Here is an 11014-nt window from a genome sequence, read left to right as displayed (position 1 = left end):
GTCTGCCAAGTCTCCAGCCTCAGGCCATGCGCATGCTTCCCTAGCAGCCAGGTCGAGAAAGCCCAAGTGGCACCGTTCTGTCTCTCAAAGTATGGGGAGGACATGGCTTCAGCAGGCAGGGTACAAGGGCTGAGTGGCTACGGGAAGTGGGGGAGAAGACGACAGGAGTCTTTGCTCAGGAAAGGAGGGCAGGAGCCAGCCACCCCCTCCTGCCCTGGCAGGTGGACAGTTTGCTGGGTCTGCATTGCCACCGGCTCTGAGCCAGGCCCTCCCCACTTGGGGTGGGGGGCAGTGTCTGGAGGCAGGCTCGGTGTCACAGCGTGTGGGGTAACATCACGAAGGGAGCCCAGAGCAGTCGTAACGCAGAGGAGGGGCTGCCTGGGAAATCAGCACAGGCTCCTGGGAGAACTGTTTTAGCCTTGAGCCTGGAAGAGGTTCAGGAAAGGCCCAGGTTCACTGTGGCCCCTTTGTGACACCTTCCTGTTCCTCTGGCCCCTTGAGCCTCTCCCCAGCTCCAGCCAGCCCATTGATGATGACTGCCTAGAGCTGCTAAGAGTTTCCTAAGACTGGAGTTTCCACAGTGGGTTAAGGACCCCACATTGCTGCAGTTGTGGCGCAGGTTGCCCCTGCGGCTTGGATTGGATCTCTGGCCTGGAACCTTCCACATGCCATGGGGATGGCAAAAAAAGAAAAAGGAAAGAAGATTCCTAAGACTTTAGATTGATGACCAACATCTGCCGTGGCAGAGGCTGAAAGATAAGTAGTATGAGAACCTAAATAGTGATTCCCAACCTTGGCTGTGCTTTAAAATCATATTTAAAATGCTCAGGGGGAGTTCCCGTCGTGGCTCATCGGTAGGAACCCAACTATCATCCATGAGGACAAGAGTTTGATCCCTGGTCCTCGCGCAGTGGGTTAAGGATCCGGGCATTGCCGTGAGCTGTGGTGTAGGTCGCAGATGCAGCGCCGATCTGAAGTTGCTGTGGTTGTGGTGTAGGCTGGCGGCTACAGCTCCAGTTCGACCCCTAGCCTGGAACTTCCCATGTGACATAGGTGTGGCCCTTAAAAGCTAGAAAAAATAATAAAAAACAAAATGTTCAAGCTTGGGTGGCACGGTGATAGATTGTGGTTTCGTTGAGGTTCCCTACCCTTTTGGTTTTAAAGAGGTTTTTAACCCCCCTAAACGTTCCATGGGTGATCCAGATGTACAGCTAGAGTTGGAAGCCCCCCGAACGGGGCAGTTCTTTCCTTTCCAACCCATAGCTTGATTTGTGTATTCACTCATTCAACAACGTTAAGGGAATGTGGTTTAGCAGTTACCCAGGGAGGTAGAAGCAGCCTGAAGAAAACATTCTTCAGAAGTGGCAGAACCAGACCCCACACCTATTTACCGAGCAAGTATTTACCAAGCACCTACTGTGTGCCGTGTCCTGGTCCAAACCCTGGGACCCCAGCGTTAAACAGCATAGCCAGGTCTGAAGTTGACACAAACTCCTTTATACCGCTCTCCAGATCCAGTCTGCCTCTGAGAACACGCATATCTCTAATGCAGCAATGTCCCTGTTGCTTGGCAAAGGGCCTGGTACATAGTTTTGGGTTCTTAAACGTATTTACTAAATGTTCCATGTCAGGCCTTGTGGTCCAGGTGCTGGGGGATCTGACCGTGACCAAGGGAGGTCTAGTCACCGTCTGTGAGGCTCTTGCAGTCTGTGTTCTCTTTCTGTGTGGAAGGGGGTGACAGATTACTCAAGGTGGCCGGCGACAGCTGGCCAGTTCGTCTTCTGGCAATAATATTAGAGAGTCCGCAAACTCCTGGTGCCCTTTTAGGGACAAAAAAGGCATATACAGGTATCCCAGAAGACTCAGAGTCAGAAAGACCTTGGTTTCCATCCTGTTTCCATCCACCACTTCCTATCATATCAGTCAAGGGACGTAATCTCCCCCAGCCTCTACTTCATTCTCTATAAGTTGGAATAGTCAACCTCTTTCCAGTGTTGTTGCAAGTTTATTGAGATGAATTTGCAAAGGATGTCTTGGTACAGAGTGACTGCTCAGTAAATGCTGAATAAATGTGGGGTAACAGATCAGGGTACTTGTGAGCATTCAATGAGATAATGAGGCAACGTGACTGCATAAAGTAGGCTTTCGGTGAAGAAGGTGGTGGTGATGTGCCAGGACAGCTAGATCTTTTTCCCTTGGGGTAAGAAGAATGCATTTCACCTTTTTAAAGGTGATGTGATTAAAATAAGCCATGGAGCTCTCTTGCTGTGTTCTAATACTGACAGCTTCATACTGACTGTGATCTTAAATGAATTACTTTACCTGTCTATGCCTCGATTTTTTTTTTTTTTTTTTGTCTTTCTGCCTTTTCCAGGGCTGCTCCCACAGCATATGGAGGTTCCCAGGCTAGGGGTCGAATCGGAGCTGTAGCCACCGGCCTACGCCAGAGCCACAGCAACGCGGAGTCCAAACCGCGTCTGCGACTTACACCGCAGCTCACGGCAGTGCCGGATCCTTAACCTGCTGAGCGAGGCCAGGGATCGAACCTGCAACCTCATGGTTCCTAGTCAGATTCGTTAACCACTGAGCCACGACGGGAACTCCTATGCCTCGATTTCTTTATCTATAAAACATGGAGTACCTACCTCAGCCTGCTTGTGAGTTTTAAGTAAACCCGTCGATGGAAAACGTGTAAAACTGCTAATGGCACCTAAGGGCTATATTGAGTTTTATGGTTCTTTTTAGGGCCGCACCTGCAGCATATGGATGTTTCCAGGCTAGGGGTCGAATAGAAGCTATGGCTGCTGGCCTACAGCCACCGCACCGTGGGATCCGAGCCGCGTCTGCTACACAGCTCACAGCAACGCTGGATCCTTAACCCACTGAGCAAGGCCAGGATCCTCATCCTCATGGCTCCTAGTCAGGTTCGTACCACTGAGACACCACTGGGAACTCCCAGTTCTTCTTATTCTGCCTTCCGCAAGACCACAGCAAGGGTCACCACCTCAGCCCGCATCTGCAGGCCATCATCAGTCGCCTGGCCCTGAAAAAGGCACAGGGAGGAGGGCGCAGGCACGTTGGCACAAAATCTGTTGGGAAGCCCAGGCGGCCCGGCTGGCGGCCATTTTGGCAAAGGGCAGAGACGACGGCTTCTCTACGTCATCAGTCTGCGCGACCGGCGGGCGCCTGGCGCTCCATGGGGTAGAGCGGACCGCAGCGAAGGGTACCGGAATGCGCGGCTGAGGGGCGTGATGGGGGAGGTGGCTGTGGCCGCGGGGCCTTGTCCGCTGCGCGAGGACAGCTTCACGCGCTTCTCGTCGCAGAGCAATGTATACGGGCTGGCGGGCGGCGCGGGCGGGCGCGGGGAGCTGCTGGCCGCCACCCTTAAAGGCAAGGTGCTGGGCTTCCGCTACCAAGACCTCCGACAGAAAATCCGGCCCGTGGCCAAGGAGCTGCAGTTCAATTACATTCCCGGTGCGTGGCGCCATGGGGCTGGGGGCCTGGAATGTTGTGTTGTGAAGGTTTCTGAGGCTCTGTCTGAGCTGGATCACCATGACGGGAAAATGAGATCAGGTTGATGTGACTGAAGGGGGTCAGGGCTGATAATCTGCAGGCATTGGGGTCAGAGGACAGGGATAATAGGGGCCTGAAGTGGTTTGGGTTGAGGATTCCCCAGACGCGGAAACCAGGATCCCTCCCTGCCATGGTGAGGATGATCAGGACTCACTGGGACCCAGAGGTCATGATAATTTGCGGTAGTGAGAAGATTACTGAGTCCTAGAGGTCAGAGGTCACCATCATTGAGAAGATTGGGGTTAGGAGTCTGACTGAAACACCAGCTTTGAACTGTCCTCTCTCAGTGGATGCAGAGATTGTCTCCATCGACACCTTCAACAAATCGCCCCCAAAGCGAGGCCTGGTTGTGGGGATCACGTTCATCAAGGTACCCAGAGCCCCCTCCCTCTCCCTGTTTTTTCCTCCTTACTGAGTCTGACCCAGATCCCTCTTGCTGCCCCTGCTCTCCCCTGAGGCCACTTTCCTCCCCCAGGATTCCGGGGACAAGGGCAGCCCTTTTCTGAACATTTACTGTGACTATGAGCCTGGCTCTGAGTACAACCTTGACTCCATTGCCCGTAAGTGGCCCCGGGGTGGAAGGAGGGATGAGGCAGTGGCGGCTCTCAGGTCTCCGTGTGCCCATCTGCCTGTGCTGCCCCTGCAGAGAGCTGCCTGAACCTGGAGCTCCAGTTCACTCCTTTCCAGCTGTGCCATGCAGAGTAAGTAAGCTGCAGGTGTGATACAGTAGGGTGTGTGCGCGTGCGCACGCGTGTCTGTGTGTGTGTGTGTGCATGCGTGTGTGCGCGCGTGTTGGGAGGGCAGAAGCTGCAGCACACTGGAGACCACACCTCTGCCTATAAACAATCAGACTACTTTTTTTTTTTTTATAAGGTAGCCATGGACTAGATTTGGTTGATGGGCTACCATTTTGTTGTCCCTCAACTAGATAATCTGAGAGTTGATTATGTTCCAGATACATAGAAGTCTCAAGTTCTAATGTGCTAGATACGAGCATTCTGAGACCCCAAAATGCTGTTTTTCCTAGCATTATTAGCGCTGAGATTTCAGAGTCTCAAAGTTCTACGGTTTGATGATTCTGATTTTCTGTGATATTAGAGTCCTAACATGACTATATTTCAAGGAGATAGAACACAGACCATCTAGTATACTGATGTTCTGGAATCCCAGAGTTTAAGAATTCCAGGAGTTCCCGTTGTGGCTCAGCAGAAGTGAATCTGATTATTCTCCATGAGGGCGCAGGTTCCATCCTTGGCCTTGTTCAGTGGGTTAAGGATCCAGCATTGCCATGAACTGCTGTGTAGGTCACAGATGCAGCTCAGATCTCACATGGCTGTGGCTATGGCATAGGCCAGCGGCTGCAGCTCCAATTCTGCCCCTAGTCTGGGAACTTCCATATTCTGCAGATGGGGCACTAAAAAGAAAACACACACACACACACTCTACCACGCTCAAGTTCCATGACAGGTTTCTAGACTTTCCTACTTTCAGGGTCCAGATTGGGGGTCAGCTGGAGACCGTGTTTCTCCTGAGTGGGAATGACCTGGCCATTCATCTCTACAAAGAGGTGAGGCAGGGGGAGGTGTGGTAGGCAGAGCCCTGCTGGGACCACCATGGGCTGCCACGGGTCGGGGGCGTGTGAGCCTGGACGCTGACTCCAAGCCAGTGGCGGGTCTTGGTTCCCCCAGAACGAGGGGCTGCACCAGTTTGAAGAACAGCCTGTGGAAAACCTCTTCCCAGAGCTCACGAACCTGACCAGTAGGTAAGAGAGCCCCTGACAGAGGCCAGTGGGGACCGAGACAGGCGGCCGGCCCCAGAGCAGTCAGGCGGTGGGAACCGCCCCTAAAGGAATCAGGCCCAGGAGTTCCTGTTGTGGCTTAAGAACCTGACTAGGATCCATGAGGATGTGGGTTTGATCCCTGGCCTCACTCAGTGGGTTAAGGATCCGGCGTTGCCGTGAGCTATGGTGTGGGTCGCAGACACGGCTTGGATCTGGTGTGGCTGTGGCTGTGCTGTAGCCTGGGAACGTCCAACCCTAAAAAGAAAAAAGAAAAGGAAAGAATTCAGGCCCAGTGGGGGCCCAGGGGCAGGAGGACGCTCCAAGGGAGGCAAAGGTGGGGGCGGGGCCTGGTGATGGCTCTGCGGCCCCTCTGTCCACCCGCCCATCCCCAGCGTCCTCTGGCTTGACGTGCACAACCTGCCCGGCACGTCCCGGCGACTCTCAGCACTCGGCTGTCAGAGCGGCTACGTCCGTGTCGCCCACGTGGACCGGCAGAGTCGAGGTGCGGTCTGGGGCAGGGGCTGGGGCTGGAAGGGGGGTGTCTCAGGGCTGGAGGCGGGACCTGAGTCTTCCCCATCCATGCAGTGGTGCTGCAGACGTGGACCATCCTACAGGACGGCCCCATCTCCCGCGTGACCGTGTTCAGCCTCTCAGCGCCCGCAGGTGAGCTCCAGGCAGTAGCAGCATGGCTGTGGGTTCGGCTCCCCCCACTGCATCTGTACCCGTCTGCCAAAGCGTCCCTCCCTCCCGGGTGCCCCACCCCAGCCCTGGAGCCACAGTGCACCCTACTTGCCCTTGAGGCTCCTGAATTTCCCTCACAGCCACTGACCTTAGCTCTGACCTTGGTGTTGAACTTACCCCTTTCCCTTGGTGGCCTGACCTTGATCCTCACACTGTGCCTTCCTTCCAGCCCCCTGCTCTGGCCTCTACAGTGTGATTCTTGCCACCATCCAACCCAGGCTTTTCTCATGGACTCATCTCTGTCCCCCACTTGACCTGTTCCTCTTCTTGTGGTCTGTCCCCCTCTGGCGTCTCCCTCGGTCCGCCCCCTGTGGTTTATCCCCCGAGGCTCCCAGTCTGGTCTAACCTTGGACTTGGGTGCCATCCTTTAGCCTTTGTCTCTTCTACTCTGAGCTTAGGAACAAACACCCGTTCCTCCTCCTGGGGTCTGAGCTCAATCCATCGTGATCCAGCGCCCACTCCTCCCGCTGTAGCCCAACCTCACGTCTGTCTACTGGGGTCTAACCTGCCTTCCTCTCAGGTTTGAAGGGGGCGGGAGGAGCAGCCTGGAACCTGTCCCCTCACACCTGCCTCCCCGCCATTCATCTTCCTGCTCCAGGGGCCGAGGACAGACCCGAGCGGGAGGAGTACAGCGTGCTGGTGGCCAGCATGCTGGAGCCAGCGGTGGTGTACCGGTGAGGGGCCCAGGGCATGTGGGTGCCTCTGCACGTGGCCTCACCTTGTCCTTCTCTGCACAAAGTAAACCTTAGGGTGCAGTGGTTCAGGGCTGGGCAGACAAAGGGGTCTGTGTTCCAGGGAACGGAGCACAAGTGCTTAGGTCTAGAACTTGCTGGGATGTGCCGAGGCCTTGGGGCGGGAACTGAGATGGCCCCTCCCCCTGGGGTAGGTGGACAGGGCATGTTGGCATGTGTTTAACCACTGGCTCCGTGTGCGAGAAAGCCCTGGGGTGTAGCATCTGCGATTTCCCTGGGTCAGTACTCCGCTGACACGATGCCACCCACGTGATGCCTGCCCACTTGCAAAATTTCTGGAAATTTCCCAGTCGGCTCCCTTGAGCCAGTGCAAGCCAGCTGTGCACACCCGGTGGGCAGTGAAGGTGTCCGGGCTGGGGCCCAGCCCTTAGGCTACAGGGGGCCACGTGGGGGTCGAGACTAGAGACTGGGGGGTCACTGGAAGGAACGGCGTGGGTTTCCACTTGGGTGTGAGATGGCCCTGCCTCCAGGAGACAGGGTGGGTGTCCAGATCAGAGGCGCCTTGAGTCTCCCTTGGTGGGTGTGAGGATGTCCAGCTTGGAGGCAAGGTTGTCCAGGCCCCAGGAGGAATGGCGTGTGCAGACCTGAGACAGGGAGCCCTGTGAGGATGCGCCACCAAGGGTGGCGGTCGCTGCCACCTGACCGCCGTCTCCCCGCCCTGCTTCAACCCTCAGGGACCTGCTGAGCCGGGGCCTCGAGGACCAGCTCCTCCTTCCTGGCAGCGACCAGTTTGACAGCGTCCTCTGCGGCCTGGTCACCGACATCGATTTGGACGGGCGGCCGGAAGTCCTGGTGGCCACCTACGGACAGGTGGGCCCCGAGAGGTGGGGCTGCCTTCCCCCACCCGCCCCCAGCCCCAGCCTGTGTGACCTGGGTCCCCACCCATGCAGGAGCTGCTGTGTTACAAGTACTGCGGCCCGGAGCGCGGGCTCCCCGGGGCCAGGGGCGGCTTCCGCCTGCTCTGGCAGCGGAGCTTCTCCAGCCCCCTACTGGCCATGGCGCATGTGGACCTGACTGGGGACGGACTGCGCGAGCTGGCCGTGGTCTCCCTGAAGGGCGTGCACATCCTGCAGGTAGCGGGGTCCCAGCGGGTGGGCGGGTCCTCACCAACCCTGTGTCCGGGCAGGCAGGCCTCAGCTGCATCCCTCAAGTTCAGCCTGAGCCCACCTTGGGGCAAGGGGGTCGGTGGCTGCAGGGCCCCCTCACCCGCCCAGGGAAGGGAGTGGCTGTTTCTCCAGTTGGGGAGGAAGGTGGCTTCTCTCACGCAAGGAGAAGGGGCTGGGGCTGGGGGGACTGTCACAGTGGGGGTGGGGGCACCAGCCTGATGAAGGGGACTCAGCAGCCGCATCTGTCACCTCCTGGCCTCCCTCAGCCTCCTGGACATCTGTCCTTCAGTCCTCCTGCTTTGTCGGGCTCTGCGCTGTCCCTGTGGCCTCGCCCAGTCTGCCTTGTGGTTTGACTCCACCCTTCCGCTGCCCTGTAACGTGGTCCTCCGACCGCAGCCCCCCTCCCTCCTACGCGTGTGACCAGCCTCGCTCTGCCCGTGGGCTGCCCTCCAGCCAGTCGCCAGCTTTCTCGACAGTCTGACCTCGAACCCTTCCACTGTGCTCTAACCTCTGCACTTCTACTGTGGTCGCGCCCTTGACCCATGCTCTCATGTCCAGCCTCTCCTGCACTTTGACCTCTCACCCTCCCACAGCAACCTCACGGCCTAAGGTCCAACCACTGCAGTGTTTCAGGAACCGACCTGGAACCCTACGTTGCTACTTAACCTCCAACTGGCGTAGTCTGACCTCTGACCTTTTCCCTCTGGCCCACCCCACCTTCAGCTATGGTGTACCTGTTTCCTGACCTCGTGTCTGCATTCCCCCTCCCTCGGGTCTGACTCTGGATCCGCTCCTGAGTGGTCCAAGCTGCGTTCTCTCTACAGGAGTCTAACCTTTCTGCATCCCTGCTGGGGCTTTTCCTCCCGCTCATCCGTGGGATGGTCCAGGTTGAACCTCGGAGAGGTTGGACCTCAGTGGGAGGTGGTGAGGTTGAACCAAAGTTCGTGGGACGGAGCGAGGAGGGGGCCGTGGTCCACCGTGGAGAAGAGGCTTCCCCTCTGCTGTGGTCTCAGCATCCCTGCCTCCCTCGTTGTGATCTGTGTCAGGCCATTTCACTGTGACCTCCTCTCTGTCCCTTCTGTCAGGGTCTAAGTCCAGACCCTCTCTCCCTCTCTCTCCTTCTCCCCTCCACCCCAGCTCCGTCTCTCCTGCACACACACGCTCTTTTTTCTTTAATGGCATATGGAAGTTCCCGGTCCAGAGATTAAATCTGAGCCACAGCTGCAACCTACACAGCAGCTGCAGCAACACCAGATCCTTGACCCACTGCACCAGGCCAGGGATCGAACCCGTACCTGCACAGTGACCCGAGCTGCTGTAGTCAGAGTCTTAAGCCACTGTGTCTCAGCGGGAACTCCTGTCTAGTCCTCTCTTTTCCACCTTGGTTTGCTCCTCATCTCTCCTGCCGGCCTAACCTCTTTTGCCAGGGTCTTTCACCTCTGTCCTCCCTGCTGTGGTCTCACCTCAGCCTCTCCGGTGGTCAGACTTTGCTCCTGAGGTTCCCATTGTGGATGAGCAGTAGCAAAACCACTAGTGTTCATGAGAACATAGGTTCGATCCCTGGCCCCGCTCAGTGGGTTAAGGATCCGGCATTGCTGTGAGCTGTGGTATAGGTCGCAGATGCAGCTTGGATCCCGAGGTGCTGTGGCTGTGGCATAGGCCGGTAGCTGCAGCTCCGATTTGACCCCTAGCCTAGAAACTTCCATATGCCACAGGTAGAGCCCTAAAAAAAAGAAAACAAAAAAATCCACTCCCACATAATGTGAGGTCTCGTTCACGTTTTGATTTGTCCCCGTTCCCTCTACCCAGTTCTAATCTCGGACCCACACGTCTGGGCTAGGCTTTGTCCCTCTCACTGGAAATTCACTGAAGCTCGTCCCGCTGGATCTGACCTCACCCATCCCCAGTGTGAGCCCCGTCCCCAGCCCACACCTGCTGGGCCTCTCTCTGACCTCCCAAGGGTGGCCCAAGGGGGTCTAACCTCCAGCTCTGTCTCAGCCTGCCTTCCTCCCTCTCTCTCATTCCCCACAGCACAGCCTGATCCAGGCCTCAGAACTGGTCCTGACCCGGCTTCGGCATCAGGTGGAGCAGAGGCGACGTCAGCCACCGAGGCCGGGGGACAGGGTGGGTGCCAGGCCTGCCGAGACCCCTGCCTCCTGAGCACCACTCACTGCACATCCCCCCCCCCCCGCCCCCGCAAGGCCTCACCTCCAGCCCTTCACGTCGAGGGAAGCATCCTGATGGGGGCGCGAGTCTCCCCAGACCCTCCAGGGCGGTGGATCTGTGAGTCCTGCTCTGGCTCCACCCCCCACGTGCCCTTTGACCCCACTCCCCTCTCTGTGCCTCAGTGTCCCCCATTTGAAAGTGAGATGATCTTACCCAACCCCCGCTCCCCGCAGTGAGAATTGGTCAGCAGACAAGTATTTCTCTGTCCAGAGAAGCCAGACTTGAACTTGTCTTCATTCTTGTATTTGACGAGCGTTCGATGAGAGTCTTCTGTGCGCCAAGCTCAATGTCGGGAGCTGGACTCACCTAGGGGGTGGGGGGGGCTTTAGGGAGAGAGGACCCAGGGGCAGGACTGAAGTGGGATCGTGGTGTGGATTTCGAGGAAAAGAAAGGAAGCTCGGCCCCACGGTCAGTCTGAAGTTAAACCTCCATGGAAGAGACTAGACTCCAAGGGAAAGGTGGAGTTTCCTGGTGGCTCAGTGGGTTAAGGATCAGCATGGTCACTGCTGTGGCGTGGGTTTGATCCCTGTCCTGGGAACTTTCATGTGCCAAAAAGAATATGAGGGAAGAGTCTGTCAGGTTAGACCTCCGCAGGTGACCTGAGGTTAGACCCCAGTGGAAAGCTCTGGATCTGGGCTCTGTGGGCAGATAAGGAAACTGAGCCTCATCAGAGGGAATATGGCGGGAGGCACCGCCATGGGGGACCCATGGTCAGGTTGTAGCAGAGGCGAGGCCCTCAATGAGTAATGCCGAAGTCAGACCCTCGCAAAAATTAGAGCTTTGCCAGGTTAGCGCCCAGCAGAAAGTGATAGAATTTCAGTCCCAGCTGGGGAGTC

At 56.9% G+C, this 11014-nt stretch overlaps 1 protein-coding gene across 2 annotated transcripts; it reads left to right on the top strand.

The window, feature by feature from the left end:
* KPTN (kaptin, actin binding protein) lies at positions 2596 to 10404 on the top strand. Of its 2 annotated transcripts, none has more exons than XM_003127264.5 (12): positions 2596 to 3474; positions 3861 to 3943; positions 4049 to 4133; positions 4220 to 4274; positions 5065 to 5140; positions 5262 to 5335; positions 5746 to 5855; positions 5939 to 6016; positions 6693 to 6768; positions 7521 to 7656; positions 7737 to 7919; positions 9984 to 10404. In XM_003127264.5, the coding sequence occupies exons 1-12, from the start codon at positions 3252 to 3254 to the stop codon at positions 10110 to 10112; spliced, it is 1308 nt and encodes a 435-aa protein (XP_003127312.2). In that variant the 5' UTR covers positions 2596 to 3251; the 3' UTR covers positions 10113 to 10404. The 2 variants fall into 2 exon arrangements, with proteins under 2 accessions (XP_003127312.2, XP_020950299.1); XM_021094640.1 differs by lacking the exon at positions 2596 to 3474 and adding an exon at positions 3504 to 3573.

The sequence above is a fragment of the Sus scrofa genome, chromosome 6, assembly GCF_000003025.6.
Source record: "Sus scrofa isolate TJ Tabasco breed Duroc chromosome 6, Sscrofa11.1, whole genome shotgun sequence".
NCBI lineage: Eukaryota > Metazoa > Chordata > Mammalia > Artiodactyla > Suidae > Sus > Sus scrofa.
Note: the sequence above shows the minus strand (reverse complement) of the source record. Positions and strands in the feature narration are given on the sequence as shown.

Coding starts and splice junctions, on each gene's coding strand:
- KPTN (XM_003127264.5), top strand. CDS start 3,252: ATGGGGGAGGTGGCTGTGGCCGCGGGGCCTTGTCCGCTGCGCGAGGAC. Junction 4,134..4,219: donor CAACCTTGACTCCATTGCCC/GTAAGTGGCCCC, acceptor CTGCCCCTGCAG/AGAGCTGCCTGAACCTGGAG. Junction 7,920..9,983: donor AGGGCGTGCACATCCTGCAG/GTAGCGGGGTCC, acceptor CATTCCCCACAG/CACAGCCTGATCCAGGCCTC.